This window comes from Corythoichthys intestinalis, chromosome 21, assembly GCF_030265065.1.
Source record: "Corythoichthys intestinalis isolate RoL2023-P3 chromosome 21, ASM3026506v1, whole genome shotgun sequence".
NCBI classification, from domain to species: domain Eukaryota; kingdom Metazoa; phylum Chordata; class Actinopteri; order Syngnathiformes; family Syngnathidae; genus Corythoichthys; species Corythoichthys intestinalis.
In genome coordinates this window covers 19,236,021-19,253,500 of record NC_080415.1, presented here as the reverse complement: position 1 = coordinate 19,253,500, position 17,480 = coordinate 19,236,021, and the positions used below count along the sequence as shown (strand labels likewise).

The window sequence follows — 17,480 nt, the reverse complement described above, 5'->3', positions numbered from 1 at the left end:
TATCTTGGTGAAAAGTATAGCTGTCCTGCCAGCAGCCTGATTTAGAGTTCCCCTCTACAATGATGGGAAACAAAAAAACGCACATTTTCAACTTATTATTATAACTATCTTGTAAGTTAATTTTAGTGCTGACACTGTGTTTCGGGTTATTATTATAACTATCTTGTAAGTTAATTTTAGTGCTGACACTGTGTTTCGGGTTCATCAACATGTTGTGCCCCCCCCCCCCCCCCCCCCCCCAAAAGTCAAATTCCGCCTATGCTCACAATGTTACTCATTACTTGAGTACTCCTTTCAACGAATACTTTTTTTTTTACTTGTCCAAGAGTAAAAAAAAATTATGCCTACTTTTACTTTCACTTGAGTATTATTATTAAGAAGAAACGCTACTCTTACTTGGTAAAAAGTTTGGCTATTCTACCCACCTTTGATAATAACCCATCACTGTAATTTGTTGCTTTTGGCGCAGTCAAAAACGCTTAGCAAGCAATTTTAGATAAAGCCATGCACATTTTTAAATATTTTTCAATTTTATTTTAATTGGGGAAAAAATAATTTCTGTGATATCATCCTGCTGTGAATTTCAATGAGGTCATCACTAGTAGACGTCCAATCCAGTCCCATCCAAAGGAATCGTAACCTTTAGGTGTAATGGGTCCTCCTGCACTGAAGAGGACGCTGCTCACTTCCCCTCCTTAATGTGCAGCTGAAATCAGTGACGTGGATTTTCATTCAGAATCCGAGTATCCGCTAAACACCCACTATCGTCGTCATACATTTCTCAATCCAAAACCCTTTGGATTTACACATTTTCAACAATTTGAGACCAATTTGATTCAAAGCACAAAGCAGAAAAAAAAACAGGTGAGTGCGTCACTAAATCGAACATGTAAAAACAGCCACATAATTGATTTCGTCACGTGCGTGTTTTTTTCCTTCCCTACAGGTAGACAAAATGAGTAAAAATAACAAAGTATTGAATTTGAAAGATAAAATTAGCGATAATGAGATGGATTTGAGTCTCTGCGACCTGACTGAGGTGCCCGTCAAAGAGCTGGTGAGTTGGGAGACCTGAAATCTTGGATAATAAGACTGTGGTTTTAAGTGGAGGAAAAGTCAATTCATTTCACTGCAACTCTTTGGATAGATAACAAATGGTAATAAAATTCCTCTTAACAGGCTTTATTCACCAAAGCAACAAAATTGGACTTGTCTTGCAACAACCTCACCTCTCTGCCGGTAAGTTTATTTATCTATTGTTTCATTTTATTATTTAATAATGTGGTTTTGGTACATTATTGTATTAGATAGATTAAACAATTGTGTACTGTTGAAATTTGTAGTTTCTCCTGTTTTCTCTTTTTATGTGGTGGAATGTTAACCCTTTAATGTACGAAGCCTATTTTGCATGTCTTTAATTTTGCCTTAATATTTCGTTGAAAAAAAAAATGTTCACGTTGGCCTGGTTGGGTCCCTTTTTTTCAGGACACCATAACCTTCATGTCCAAACTGTTGTTTTCTTCACTGAGCAGCCACAGTTTAGTCACTCCAGAGCCCTGAAACTAACAACGGAATTTGTTGAAACCAACTCCACCGACTAATTAAACTGCTAACTCGAAGATTAAGCCTAATGTCAAAAATTCTGAATTTATCCATTAGGGCTGCAGCTATCGATTATTTTAGTAGTCGATTAATCTATCGACTAGTTAGTTTGAATAATCGAGTAATCAGATTACTGTAATTTTCGGACTTTAAATCGCTACTTTTTTCCTTCATTTAAAATCCTGCGGTTTATAATCTACTGCAGCTTCTTTGTTGATTTATTTGGGTTAATATGTAACACTTTATTTGATAGTGGTGTCATAAGACTGTCATAATTAGGACATGACAAGATCATGGGCGTTACTGAATGGTTATGACAGTTGACATTAAGTGTCATCCGACAAATTATGTCACTAACTCCATTCATGCCCAGCTTGGATCTTTTACATCCATTCAAAAGTGACATAATTTGCCGGATAACGCTAATGATATCTGTTATAAGCATTAATTAATGCTCATGACAGTGTCATGTAATAATTATGATTGTCTAATGACAGTTTTATGACGCCACTGTCAAATAATGGGTTACCAAATACCATAACTAGTAGAGGTGTGCAAAATTTCCATTTCTTAGATTATTAGCGATTCGGCCGTGGAAGATTGAGAACTATTCACAAACATCCAAAATCCGATTATTGAATTATACCTGGTAAAGTGGAAATAAAACACAGTCAGCGCGGTCTTCAGGACGCAATGAGGAACGGACCGAGAGCAAATATCATGTTCAACTTATGCCGCTAGATAAAAAAAAAAAAAACAATAATACCTGACTGCGGCCAACAGCCGCTACAAACAGCGCCCAGTTACTAGTTGCTACAAACATACGGCAACATACGGCTATGGTAGATATCACATATATGTAGAACTAGATGTGAATTGACAGAATGCGTCGTTAGAACATATACAAACAACTAGATGCGAAATGACAGATTTGCCGGCGCTAGTAAACAGCCGCCATCTTAAAGCAGTAGACTTCTCTAGAAGGCTCTGTTGTATCGAACCTAATTATTTTTTATCTAAAAAAAAACCAAAGACAAATCGGCAAAATCTTGACTTGCATCTATCTTTAACTGATTAAACAGTTTTAAAACTTTCACGTCGAAAGTAGACAGAAGGGAAATTATGGAATAACGGAAGCAATTTTAGCCTGAGAGGATTTTTGAAACATTTTAGAACTAATTTACAAAATATTAAAAGCGGGGGAGTGAGGTGGAGGGCATCAATAATCGATTTATAATCGAATCGGAGCCTCTGAATCGTAATCAAATCGTCAGGTGCCCAAAGATTCCCACCTCTAATAACTAGCAATTAATGGAACAACTGGAACAGTAATTGAAGAAATAGTTAGCACAGAACATGAATTTTAATTGTTATTTATATCTAGCGCTGCTATGCATGCTAGGAGACATGTTGGACGACAACAGTGTTGACACCTAGTGGTACCAGAGGTTGACTGTTTCCTCCAAGGGAGCAGTCATGGCCAAATGAAGCTTCATTGATTCAAGAAGCTTTGCAGCCAATTGGTTCAAAGCTTCATGGTGGTTCATTTGGTCTTATGAAAGTCGTATGATGCCGCTGTCAAATAAAGTGTAATTGGATAATATCTTTTGGTGTAAATATCCCACAATACAGTGAGGACAGCTGCCGCTTATAGGCCAATGCGGCTATCTATGAACAAATGTCATTTTCTTGTCAAATTTGGTGAGTGGCGGCTTATAGTCAAGTGCGCCTTAAAGTGTGATAGTATAGTAGGAACATTTAATGCATGGCAGAATAAATTTTAGGAGATGTAAAACAAAGGATTGCAAAGATTGCACTTTCAAAAGAGCATTAAGTGCTAATACAAAATAAAATTCCCGAGTTTTTCTTCAAACTATGTAGGGTTGCACTTTCAATCAAAAATAAATTAAAATACCTGAGCTTAGCCTCAAACGGTATGAAAAAAAAATGAATAAATGAGGGTTTAAGTACAACAAGAGAACAATTGGCTAATTTGCATAGCAAAAGTCTGCTAGCTTATATGCTAAAAAATGCTTTTTTTAATTTTAATTTTATTTTTTTATACAATGCTCTTAACAAATCGTTCAAACACATATTCCCACAAGAAAAGGGCTAAATATACTTATAAACTAAATTACAAATACATTAAAAAAAACATTAGCTCAAATAAAAAAATAAAAAAACTTATGTTGGTCTTATCAGGAGCAGCCAGATTCAGCCATGTTAAATGAGTTATGTCATATTCACTGTTGCCACTACAGGTTAGTATATCCATCCCAATCAATAAAACTAAATGCATACACTGCAAAACAAACCATTACAACGCCACTAAAACTCGAAGCAGCAAAATTAGGTTCGAAGCTTTTTTCTCATCGAATTACTCAAGTTAATCGATTAATCGTTGCAGCACTATTCTGCATTAAAAAAAGCAGAAATATACTGTATTTACAGCCCCAAGAAACAGTGTAGTTTTTTCCATAGCATTTCAGTCATTGCATGCTATTGACAGCAATAGATGTCCAATTCATTTAAACTTGGGGAACTAGCCGTGAATACTCATATTTCAGTGCCATTGACAGCGAGCGTTCATTCACCCCTCTTGGTCAAAATGGATTGGACGTCTAGCAACATCAATGGCAGCCAATGAGTGCCCTGTAAGGGTTAAAAAAGAAATAGTCATTCGTGCATGAACAGGTTAACACTTTCTTTGTCACTTACTTGGCAGCTAGAGTTTTGCAACCTGACCCACTTGGTGAAGCTGGACCTGAGTAAAAACCAGCTGACCTGTTTGCCAGATGGCCTTGGGAACCTAACCGGTCTGCAACACTTGGATTTGTACAACAACAAACTGAGCACCCTCCCCGTCAGCTTCTCTCAGCTGAAGGTCAGTGGTCTCGCGCATATATATTTTTGGCGCTAGCTTTCGCTAAGATGATAGCACTGGTTTTGTATTTGGCCATCAGAGTTTGAAGTGGTTGGACCTGAAGGACAATCCCTTGGAAGTCAACCTCGCCAAGGCGGCGGGAGATTGTCTGGATGAGAAGCAGTGCAAACAATGTGCCAGCAGGGTAAGACATAGCACAAGACTGTAAGTAAATTAGTCAAATTTATTGGTTTATTTATTTCAGGTACTCAAGCACATGCAGGTACTTCAGGAAGAGGCTGACCGGGCACGAGAAAAGCGACTTTTGAGGGAAAAAGGTCAAGAAAGTTTTGCATTTTTGAAAGATGATGGAACATTTCACAGGGAAATGCATTTTACAGTGGTATGAAAAAGTATCTGAACCTTTTGGGGTTTCTCACATTTCTGCATAAAATCACAATCATATGCGATCTGATCTTTGTCAAAATCACACAGATGAAAATACAGTGTCTACTTTAACTCGTTTGCTCCCAAAAACGTATTAATACGTTCTATTTTTAATTGTTTCAGTGTCCCAAAGACATGTACGTTTTTTTTTGTTTGTTTGTTTGTTTGTTTTTTCAAAAAAGACATCTCTGCGTCGTGACTCAATTTAGCACAAAGCTGAAAATCCATTTTAAAGCAATAAAACTGGCCACTGGAGGGCAGTAGTAGCACAACCCTATTCAACGGCAATGAAACTTTTAAATTGTTACTTTGCTATCAAAAGCTCTATTTTTCTTGTTGTTTCTGTTATTTTGTAAAAGAAAAACATTATTCAGATGTTTGGATGTAGCTAAAGCAAAAAATAGCTGTGTTAAAGTCAAAGTTATGTTTGAAATGTATGCTTTCACAAAAGCTTAATTTCTCAGTATTTTCATCAGAAATTGGAAAATTGCTCAAACTAAGCTATTTTCTAACGCTAATTTCTAAAGAATGAAAAAAGATATTAACTTATTTTCTATTCATCTAAGTCTAATCTTTCTTTTGGTGGGTTCCATTTTTATATAGCAATAGATCAGAATTTTCCGTGGGCCTTGCAAAATCAGTCAAAATCCAGTAAAACAGCCAGGAGCAAAGGGCTTTGCTCCGGTGAAAATGGCTGGGAGTGAATGAGTTAATACCACTCAAACATTTATAGGTTTTTTCAGATTTTAATGAGGATAGCATGCAAACAATGACAGAAGGGGGAAAATAAGTAAGTGAACCCTCTGCCGAAGGAGACTTAAAGGAATTGAAACCAATTTTTACCAAATATTTTAAGACAGGTATGTGCCCAATCACTGATGAGTGGTTTAAAGCTGCCCTGTCCACTATAAAACACACACCTGGCAAAAAATGTCTTGATGAGAAGCATTGTCTGATGTGGATTATGTCTCGGTCAAAAGACCTGTGTGAAGACCTGCGATCAAGGATTATTGATTTGTATAAAGCTGGAAAAGGATACAAAACCGTCTCTAAAAGTCTGGATGTTCATCAATCGACAGTCAGAGACGTTGCCTGCAAATGGAGAGAGTTTGGCACTTTTGCTTCTCTCCCAATGAGTGGCCATCCTCCAAAGATGATACCAAGAGTTCGGCGCAGAATACTCATAGAGGTAAAAAAGAACCAGCGAGTGTCTGCTAGATTACAAAAATGACTGGCACAGTTCCAATATCTCTCTGCACACATCAACTATTTGTAAAATTATGACCAAGAATTGTGTTCATGTGAGGACTCCAAAGAGAAAGCCACTGCTGTGTAAAAAAAACATTGTTGCTCTTTTAATGTAACACAGAAGTTTTGGCAAAATATTTTGTGGACTGATGAAACCAAAGTTGAATTGTTTGGGAGTAACACACAATGTTGTGTGGAGGAAAAATGGAACAGCTCACCAACATCAACACCTCATCCCCTCCGGGAAGCATGGTGGAGGGAGCATCATGATTTGGGGCTGTTTTGCTTCCTGAGGGCCTGGACAACTTGCAATCATTAATGAAAGAATAAATTCAAAAGTTGATCAGGATGTTTTGCAGGAAAACCTGGGGCAGTGTGTCAGACAGTTGGAAGCTAAAAAGAGGATGAGGAGGATCAGTCCTGATCGATGTGCCAGAATGATCTGCAGCTACAGGAAATGTCTGGTTGAAGTTATTGCTGCCAAGGGGGGGGGGGGGGGGGGCACAAAATATTAAATTTGATGGTTCACTTACTTATTTTTCCCCTTCTGTCATTGTTTGCATACTATCCTCATTAAAATATGCAAACCTATAAATGTTTGGGTGGTTTTAGTTAAAGCAGACACTGTTTTTTCATTAGTGTGATTTTGAAAAAGATCAGATCACATTTGATGATTTTATGCAGAAAAGTGAGAAATTTCCCAATACTTTTTCATACCACTGTATGACAATTCAGTTTTAACTTTAACATTAGAATTTTTTTCCCCCTAAAAATGATCAATTACGAAATGATTTTTTATTTTTAAAAAAATGAAAATCTTGCTTTACTGAGAAAGTATATATTTAAAAACTTTTTTTCTAAAGTCCAAACTCAAACTAAAAGGAAAAAATATGTTAATATGCGAAAGATTACAACTTGTTCTTAAAAAATACCCAAATTTTATTGTATAACATTGTTGTATTTTTCTTTAGACAGAACATTTTGGCAATGTTGACATTTCTGAAATACATTTTTAATGATGTTTTGTGTGATAAAAATTTGATCATCCCGTCAGAGCTGGAAAAGAAGCGAGAGGCCAAAAAGCGGGAACGCGAGGCTCGGGAGAAGGAGGCACGGAAGCGGGAGAAGGCTGAGGAGAAGGAGAAGCGGCGGAAGGAGTACAATGCTCAGGTGGCTGCCGCAGCCGCCGCTCAGGAGGTGGAGCAAAGGAAGAAGGAAGAAAAAAAGAACAACAACAAGAAAAAGAATGGACAGACATCAGGTAACACAAATGCTCAGACGAAAAAGTTCATCCATTATTATTATTATGACTTTTCTTGGACTAAAACTGACTACTGGCCTGTAAAATGATTAAACAGGGCAACAACAATGTTGCCTTACCATTTGAGGCTCACTTAAAGATACTGTGGTCACGATACTAAAATTTTCATCTCAATAGCAATATCAAAAAAAATATTTGATACCATATTTGATACTACTTAAATTGAACAAGAAGTTTTTTTTAACTCCTTTATCTAATTTGACAAAAAAAAAACTTTCCAATTGCCCTAAAATAAATTGGAAGTTACCCAAAATAAATAGGTAGTGACCATAGACTTCATGATATATTGACAGGACACGGGGCGCGGTTAATAGGGGGCCTATCTCAGTCAAAGCTGACCGAGTGGAAACGGTGATAAAGAACTTTTTTCGTTGAAAATTCTTGTAAATAAATGCTTATATCCCTGAATTCTTCATAGATATGGACGTAAAACAAGTCTTGATTCTTAGTTGAAAGCAAAAAAAAAAAAAAAAAATGGGCAATTAGCATTTATTTTACGTAAATATTGCGAATTATGACGCCAATGCCGTAGCAGTTAATTTCTCTCATTTTTTTCAGAACGTTTCAGAATGCATGCATGGTACGAAAAATATAACCTTGAATCCTCGAACAAATCACTCTTGAGACAATCCTTCCCGTTTGTATGCGGTACAGGTTTCGTACTTTTTCGACGTAAATCCTGCATTGGATCGCTGCATGTATTTGAGAATAACTGCGACCGTCTTCGACCAACTGAAGCGGAGTGTATCGGAGTGTATGACTGCCCCGTACTTGAAGGCGTGGCGCAGCATCTTGGGAGGTGTCCTGTCAATATTGTTATAAAGTCTATGGAAGTGACTCAAAATGAATAGGAAATGACCCGGAAATGCCCTAAAATCTACAAGAAATTACTCAAAACGTACAGGAAGTGACCAGGGAATGCCCCAAAATCATCAGAAAGTGACCCATTAATGTTCCAAAACCAAAGAAAGTCACCTGAAATCAAAAGAAAGTGACCTGGAAATACCCCAAAATGAACAGGAAATGACCTGATCAGTGTTGTTTTTGGCAGCCCTTTTAATTTGCGTCTTAGTCTTTTGGACACTAATACTTATTAATCTTAGTCATATTTTAGTCATCTCAAAATGTGTGCGTCTCCGGCTAGCTTTTGGTGACGTTTTCTAGAAATTTTTTCGTCTGTAAAATAAAATTTTTAAAACATTAAATAAAAAAAAAAACTAAAATAAAATAAAATATAAATAAAGGCTTCCAACTAGATATGTCGCCGATCGATCGGGTCCGATCATGTCATTTTCAAAGTATCGGAATCGGCAAAAAAATATCGGCCATGCCTTTTTTTAATATATATATATATTTTAATTAAATCGTTTTCTAATTGTATTTAGCACATTTTTCTTAACACCTTATGTTAATTCCCAACGCAGAGAAGATATATCAATTGGTAGCACTACGCACAGTCATGGTTCCACTTCCCATCATGCATTTGGGCATGGCTAGAGTATCATTTACTGAAAGCTCAACAAATACACTAGATGGCAATATTTAGTCACAATATACAAAGTCACAAGTCTTTCTATCAGTGGATCCCTCTCAGAAAGAATGTTAATAATGTAAATGCCATGTTGAGGATTTATTGTCATAATAAACAAATACAGTACTGTATATTGAATGTACTGTATGTTGAATGTATGTATTCGTCCGAGTTTTATTCATTTTTTTCTTAATGCATTGCCAAAATGTATATGATGGGAAAAATGATCGGGAATGATTGGAATTGAATCGGGAGCAAAAAAAAGCAATCGGCTCGGGAAATATCGGGATCGGCAGACACTCAAACTTAAACGATCGGGATCGGATCGGGAGCAAAAAAACATGAGCGGAACAACCCTAATAAATACATATAAATAAATAGCGAGAAATTGGGAGAAACTTGAAGCTAGTTCAATTTCACAGCAGTATTTTGCAAGAGCCCGATAGTCAGGAAGCGAACACCACCAAGGCTAGTTGCGAGATTGTTTGTTGGAATTCATTCATTTTAATTAAAATTAAAAAATAATAATAAAGTGAATGTGACACACAGAATGGCTTGCTAAAATTCGCTTAAATGTATTGTTCTACGTAAAGGACGTCAGCCGAGGTCGGCCCCCCACATTTTTACCAAACCAAATCTGGCCCCCTTTGTAAAAGTTTGGACACCCCTGCCCTAAATCAGCAGAAAATTATTTCTAAAAATCCAGGAACTGACCCCAAAATTCCCTAAAATGTACGGGAACTCAGGGAAATGACCCATCATTGCCCTAAATTAAGAAGTTAGTGACCCAAAATTAACTTGTTGCCTGCTATTGATAACAATAGACATCCAATTTATTTAAAAAGGCATAACTGGCTATGAATGCTCATTTTTCAGTATTGACTCTCAGTCAAAATAGATTGGACGTCAAGTGCTCTCAATAGCAGCGAATCAGTTAAGTTCTACTGACCTATGCAAGTGCAAAAATGAGTATCGATACTTTCCAAATGCAACATTTAATTGTACTTTTCACAACTTGGTTGGAAGAACTGATCATTGTCTTCACTATGTCTGTTAGCAGAGAAAAAGACCCCGGCAGCGGTAAAGTCCAAGCCTATCCGCTCTCCGGTCAGCTTGGTCTTCAAGATCTTCAAGATCTTCCTGCTTCTTCTGCTCGGCGTGGCTGCGAGCGTCGCCGTTTGCCGTCTCACGGAGCTGCGGCAGGAGAGCGTGTGCGTGCCGTTGGATGTCGCCCTAGACCGGGGCCTGGACTGGGCCCGCCAGCAAGAGGGTGTGATACGCCGGCTCCTCGGCGACTTTTCTACAGCTATCAAGGCATTCCTGGAATCGAGGCAAACGTCTAAAAGCTAAAAAAAAAAAAAAAAAAGAAGAAGGGGGGATTTGAAAGCTGCTTCTCATTCGTGTGGACAGACAAACGGGGGGAGGGGCACACGTGTGAAAATTCCTATGGAATTGTTGTCGCTCTTTGTACAACCGCCTGTTTTTAAAAAGCGTCTTTGTCTTCTCGCGCCACTTAGCGGCGTTCATTCCGTCATGAAATAAACGTGCTGATTCAAAGCTTTTTGTCTGACGAAATCACGCGACAGTCTCCTGTCTTTGGTCGCGGGCCGCCCGGTAATCCCGTTCGGTCACGTGACCCAGGTGCAGCAGGAGCCTTCGGCGAAGCGAATCATCCACCGGCGCTTCCAAGGTGACTTCCTTGAACACCTGGCACACAGACATCTGTGGGACGTACACACAAAGATTTAACACCACCAATTAAAAAATATATGTATAATATTAATATACCACTTTAATATTCTCAATTCATTTTTTACCTTTTGGAAGTGAAGTTTCTCAAACATGGCAATACTGATCACATTATCCAGGCCAATTTTTACTTGAAACTTGCTGATGCCGAGTTTGGTGACACCTGGTGGGAAAAAAAACGCATTCGTGACAATTTTTTTTTTTTTTTAACTAAATAGGTCAATGTCATTCTCATGCCCAAATATTAAAATTAGGGCATAATTAGGAAACTATCATTGATTGACAACTATTTTTACAAATGGACGTTGTTAACCAAAGAATGTACAAATCCTCTATTTTGAACCTCTTTATAGTATTTTTTTTTTTCAATTAAAAAGATGCAATGTGAAAAAAAAACAATGCAGTAAAAGCTCCCCTACCGTAGTGCATCATCATTTGCGTCACCTCCTTCCCGATGCCTTTGCCTCTGTAACTGGGTTCTGTAAATCAAATCAAAGAACTAGTAAAGCAATAAGATACCTCAGAGTATTAATGCTGCTCGATGAAGGTAGGAAGTCTGAGTTTTCCCACCTCCGACCAGGTAAAATATAATTGGAACGCAACTCGAACTGGAAGGTCGCAACTGGTACCATCAGAGTGGGATAAATCAGACTTGCCACCTTCCTCGAATGCAGCATAAGGTCACACAAGGTAAATAATAGGACTCAAAATATGTACTATTAATATATCACAAGATTAAAGTCATAATACAACGTAATTCCCTTAATATTAATTATGAGGGACTCAAAAAAGTCATAATACTACGTAACTGGCTTAAAATACAGCAGTTTATTTTAAAGAGGGGTGCAAGAGCAGAAACTGCTTTTACAGTCTGGTCTACGTTTTCTGCCATATATATGTGTATATATATATATATATTAGGGCTGTCAAACGATTAAAAATTTTAATCGAGTTAATTACAGCTTAAAAATTAATTAATCGTAATTAATCGCAATTAATCGCAATTCAAACCATCTATATAATATGCCATATTTTTCTGTAAATTATTGTTGGAATGGAAAGATAAGACGCAAGATGGATATATATATATTCAGCATGCGGTACTTATGGACTGTATTTGTTTATTATAACAATAAATCAACAAGATGGCATTAACATTATTAACATTCGGTTAAAGTGATCCATGGATAGAAAGACTTGTAGTTCTTTATGAAAAATGTTAGTACAAGTTATAGAAATTTTATATTAAAACCCCTCTTAATGTTTTCGTTTTAATAAAATTTGTAAAATTTTCAATCAAAAAATTAACTTGTAGCCCACCATTGTTGATGGCAATAATTACTTACACTATAAAATCAGTCGCACCTAAGCGCCAGCAGAGGGCAGCAAAACTCCGCAAAACACAATTAACAAGTGGGCCTTTCACTCCTCTGTCATTTAAATCTGTCTGAGCTGGGCCAATTGCGTTAATTGCGTCAAATTTTTTAACGGGATTAATTTAAAAAATTAATTAACGCCCGTTAACGCAATAATTTTGACAGCCCTAATATATATATATATATATATATATATATATATATATATACAAACAAATATCCAAGTCAATATTCAAAGAAAGAACCAGAAAATTCATTGACTGCTCAGTTTTAACAGTTTTATTTTCATCTTAACAAGCTCAAAAACTCCAAAACTTAACTAAATGGCGGATTGCAAGCAACTATGTGGTGCATACTGCCACCTACTGGACAAAAGTGTGGTAGTTTATATTGGTCAATATCTTGTTCACCTGCCTAATCTTGCTTGTACTCATGTTGCTGCCTCTAGTGCTCAGTTACGGTATAGTTGGGGCTTATCAATTGCAACGGAGGCATGAAAACGAAACTATCAATTCACAAAGAAACGCAGACGACAATTTTTTAATTAAAAAATTACTGGCGTAAAACATACAGATACCTGCTGTCAAATGTAGTGAAGTAAAAGTGTACCATTTCATATTTGTACTCAAGTAAAGTACAGATACACAAAAAAGTACTTTAGTGCAGTAAGAAAGTCCTTTTACTTCGTTACATTCCACCACTGCACTTCTCGTAATATGAGATTAAAGTTGTGATATAACTAAAGACTAAAGATCGATCGGGTCCGATCACGTCATTTTCAAAGTATCGGAATCGGCAAAAAAATATCGGACATGCCTTTTTTTTAAAAAAAAAATTAATTCAATCGTTTTCTAATTGTATTTAACGTTACAGACAAAATGTCTTACACTCATCCAGAGTCTTTAGTTTTGGCTTAAAGTAGGGCTATCAAATTTATCACGTTTAGGCGGAAATATTTTTTAAATTATCACGTTAAAATATTTAACGCAATTCACGCATGCGCTGCACGACCCACTCACGCATTGTCGCGTTCAATCTATAATGGCGCCATTTGAGTAGAGTGAAATGAGTAGAGTGAATTTTGGCAGTCTTTGAAGCCTTTCTCTAGTGGGCTAAACCCTTAAAATCCCTCTCTCAACAATTACAAATATCGTGGGAAGCAATGTGGGGAAGAAAGGTAGTAGTTGATCTTTTCCTTAACACCTTATATTATTTCCCAACGCAGAGAAGGTATATCAATTGGTGCCACTACGCACAGTCATGGTTGCACTTCCCATCATGCATTTGGGCAGAACAGTTTAATGGCTACAGTATCATTTACTGAAAGCTCAACAAACACACTAGATGGCAATATTTAGCCACAAAACACAAAGTCACATTTATCCTTTAAGAATGTCAAGTCTTTCTATCCGTGGATCCCTCTCACAGAAAGAATGTTAATAATGTAAATGCCATCTTGAGGATTTATTGTCATACTAAACAAATACAGTACTTATGTACTGTATTTTGAATGTATATATTCGTCCGAGTTTTATTCATTTTTTTCGTAATGCATTGCCAAAATGTATATGATCGGGAAGAATTATCGGGGATGGTTGGAATTGAATCGGGAGCAAAAAAAAGCAATCGGACCGTGAAATAAATGGATCGGCAGATACTCAAACTTAAACGATCGGGATTGGATCGGGAGCAAAAAAACATGATCGGAACAACCCTAAATTGAACCCACTTTATTCTCGTGGGATTATTATTTTTTTCTTTCTATGTGTGGGTTTAATACTTAGTCGTAAGAAACAGTGGCGCCACCAGGGGGTGGCCAGGGGTGGCCACGGCCACCCCTATAAATTGGTTGGCCACCCCACTGGCCACCCCACTTGCAAGTATATCGTTAGATTGTTGTAGCATCAGTTATGCATTACATCCCAAATGACTGAGTTGAATGCATAGTTTTGTTAAATGGAGGGCTGTCAAATTTATCGCATTAACAGGCGGTAATTAAATTGTTTTAATTAATCACGTGAAAATATTTATCGCAATTAACGCATTCGCAGTACGACTCATTCACGCATTGCCGCAAACAGACTGCAATGACGTCGTTTTACTTCTATACAGAGATAAGAGGCAGTGTCAAATGAGTGGAGTAGATAAAAGCGTTCATTGGGGCCGTGCTTTTAATTGGCAAAAGCTTTGTCAGCTCTCCCACAGCAACTATAAATATTGTGGGAAGCGACGTGGGGAAGAATGACAGGAGTCGATCTTTGTCTTAACACCCTGTAGTGTACCCAACGCAAAGAAGATATAGCATTTGCAGCCACCACACACAGTCATGGTTGCACCACTTCCCATCATGCATTTGGGCAGAACAGTTAAGTCGCTACAGTATCATTTACTGAAAGCTCAACAAATACACTAGATGGCAATATTTAGTCACAATATACACTGACATTTATCCTTTAAGAATTACAAGTCTTTCTATACGTGGATCCGTTTCACAGAAAGAATGTTAATAATGTTAATGCCATCTTTTGGATTTATTGTTATAATACTCAAATACAGTACTTATGTACAGTATGTTGAATGTATATATCTGTCTTATCTTTCCATTCCAACAATAATTTACAGAAAAATATGGCATATTTTAGAGATGGTTTGAATTGCGATTAATAACGATAAATTCATCTTTAAGCTGTGATTAACTCGTTTAAAAAATTTTTAATCGTTTGACAGCCCTAGTTAAATGTACACCTTATGCCTAATATATACATAACGCAATAAAACAGAATTGTTGTGGAACTCAAAATGTTGACTGGACAGTTACGGACTATGCGCATTAAATCATTAGTAACATCAAATAGTTTTCCCCTGACCTTTTTACCGCAATAATATCATGAAAACCTGAAATTATAGCTTTTAGTTTTGGCCACCCCAAGATTTTAAGTGACCCCATCTGGCCACCCCTATGAAAAATTTCTGGAGGCGCCACTGGTAAGAAAGTTGGGGGGAATGTGGGCTATATTTAACCTGCGATCATGATCTCCAGCTCAGCCAGGGAAAGATCCGTGGGGTCAGTGAGGAAGATGTTGACATCCCCGATCATGCACTGCTCCTCCGCGGCACCAGAGTCCAACCAGCGCCTCTTTTCCAAGATGATAAAGGTGCACTCTGGAACAAACGCAAGCAAGTGGTTCAACATTTGAGACGTGATTTCAGAAGGATATCGCGCAACTCACTGTCGGTGTCTTCCCTCCAGCTGCGCTGCATGTCATATTCTTGCTCCAGAGTCAAAGGCTCCGAGGCCGTCAGCTGCTGCAGCTCCACAGACTTCATCCACTCGTGGTACCTGATGATGACACGGACTCAGTGCTCTGACAACAACCAAACTGCCCATAAACAACCGCTTTACCTTGGCACGTGCTCCGAATTGTAAGGCACCAAAACGACTTTATGTCCTTCCAGTAAAGTGTTTTCATTTATTTTCATGATGAAAAATCTTGACAGTCACGTTTTCGCTACTTGTGAACGTGGACGGGGAGGATCATAGGGATCCTATGTAACGCTAGATATCTTATGCGCGCTGTGAGCCAATAGGACGAGCGTCGTCACTTGTCAGCCATCTTGAGGACAGAACTATTCGCGCCTCATAACATTAAAGTCAATGGGGCGTTTACCTTCAAATAACTATACATTGCTCAATTTTAAACCGATTTTTAAACTCGTTAGTTTCTCATAATCTTCAAACAGTTTGTTAATCTGTCAAGAATTTAGTGAGTAAAGAGTATTTTGGTGGAGTAAATCACTCACTTTATGGCTAGAGTTCTGTTGAAAGATGGCCGCCAGTCATTTACGCCATCGATTGCGCCGAATGCATCTCACGTTATATATGATATCTTTTGAAAGGACCGTGAGATATAATTTCTGTACTTCCGGGTTAGTCACAGCGCACATAGGCACAAAGGATAAACTACGCCAACGCCTGGACATAAACGGTAACACTTATTTTCAATCTTCAGGGGAAAAAATGATTATGAACTCATTCGCTGCCACTGGCGGTGGTCAAGGGTGTAGGTTTGGTCTCAACATTGTTAGGGACGATATAACAGCACTAACCTGCATGTACACTTTTTGTTGGGGACGGGACATTAGTAAGACCAAACAGATTATTGTTTTGTTTTTTTTAAATATAGGGACTTGCACTCTGAAGCCACCGTGTTGCAATACCGTAATGCACGTAATGCAAACAATGATCCAAAGAGGGATGGCTGGCTCTACCTTGTTGTTCCTTGTGGAGGCTGGCCTGACCGCAGTAGTTTTGCAAGTTAGAAAGTTCACAGTTTAATGTTATGCTACCTCTGATGCAAGTCGGACTTTCAGTAGAGAAATTAGAGGTGTTTTCCCCACCTCCACAACATTGATGTCTTTTTACATTACTTGCAGTGGCTGCTGATGACTGAAAAAAAAAAAATCTAATATCCCTCCTTTTCGAAGGGGGCGGATGAGGCGGCATTTTGTCGACATGAAACTGTTGGGGCTGTGTAAGTGTGTGTGTGTGTTTCTGTGTGGCGGGCAGGAGGTGGTTGGGGGGGGTGGGGGTCAAGTCATCAGCCAATCAAACGTGCGTTTGAGGGGGAAGCAAATGGACCGGCACATTCAGCAAGTGAAAAGGGATAAATATGATGATATAATGAAAATAATTCACTTGAAATGTATATACAGTGGTACCTCTACATACAAATTTAATTAATAAGAAACTGCGGCGCTGTCAAAAATCGTCGCATTTCGAGCTTGTCGTCGGATGAAGAAACAAATGGCGAGTCTAATTTTACGTCGGATGTCGAAAAGATCGTGCGTCAAAGTGATCGTATGTCGAGGTACCACTGTATTATATTATTATACTGTATAAATATTGTTATTATTATATAACGGAACTCATTATATAATGCAAATAAGGTTGCTTAATACTATAGTTGGCGTTGACAATTTGAGCATTCTGGAAAGTTGTTAGTGTTATGTTGCTACTGTCCTCATGCAAACCTACGCCCTTGGCGGCGATAGACATTCAATCTAATTTGACTGCCATCAGTCCTTGTCAAAATGGATTGGACATCTAGCATTGTCAATGGCAGTAAAAGATGAGCAATCACAGTCATTACTACTAGTTTGAATTAATTGGATGTCTATTGTTGTCAAGGGCAGCTAATGAGGCAAAAAAAATCAATGATGAAAATATTATATATATTTATACTGTAGCATAGACTTCATAATGTAATTGATGGGACACGGGACGCGGGGCCGATAAATAGGGGGTCTGCATTGTTGGCGAGGCCGTCAAAGCTGACCGAGTGG

The 17,480-nt window shown here is 37.8% G+C and overlaps 2 protein-coding genes across 4 annotated transcripts; one reads left to right on the top strand and one right to left on the bottom strand.

The window, feature by feature from the left end:
* Positions 1–700: 700 nt before the first annotated feature.
* lrrc59 (leucine rich repeat containing 59) lies at positions 701–10,966 on the top strand. Of its 3 annotated transcripts, none has more exons than XM_057826944.1 (8): positions 701–864; positions 947–1,057; positions 1,180–1,239; positions 4,328–4,486; positions 4,566–4,670; positions 4,731–4,803; positions 7,215–7,421; positions 10,073–10,966. In XM_057826944.1, exons 2-8 carry the CDS (start codon positions 956–958, stop codon positions 10,360–10,362), a joined length of 996 nt encoding a protein of 331 aa, XP_057682927.1. In that variant the 5' UTR covers positions 701–864; positions 947–955; the 3' UTR covers positions 10,363–10,966. The 3 variants fall into 3 exon arrangements, with proteins under 3 accessions (XP_057682927.1, XP_057682925.1, XP_057682926.1); XM_057826942.1 differs by having other exon boundaries at positions 10,070–10,962; XM_057826943.1 differs by having other exon boundaries at positions 724–861; positions 943–1,057; positions 10,070–10,964.
* Positions 7,103–15,686, bottom strand: nat9 (N-acetyltransferase 9 (GCN5-related, putative)). Its single transcript, XM_057826945.1, has 6 exons — positions 15,541–15,686; positions 15,368–15,477; positions 15,159–15,299; positions 11,181–11,240; positions 10,830–10,924; positions 7,103–10,734 (listed from the first exon to the last, which is right to left on the bottom strand). The coding sequence occupies exons 1-6, from the start codon at positions 15,615–15,617 to the stop codon at positions 10,588–10,590; spliced, it is 630 nt and encodes a 209-aa protein (XP_057682928.1). The 5' UTR covers positions 15,618–15,686; the 3' UTR covers positions 7,103–10,587.
* Positions 15,687–17,480: the final 1,794 nt, after the last annotated feature.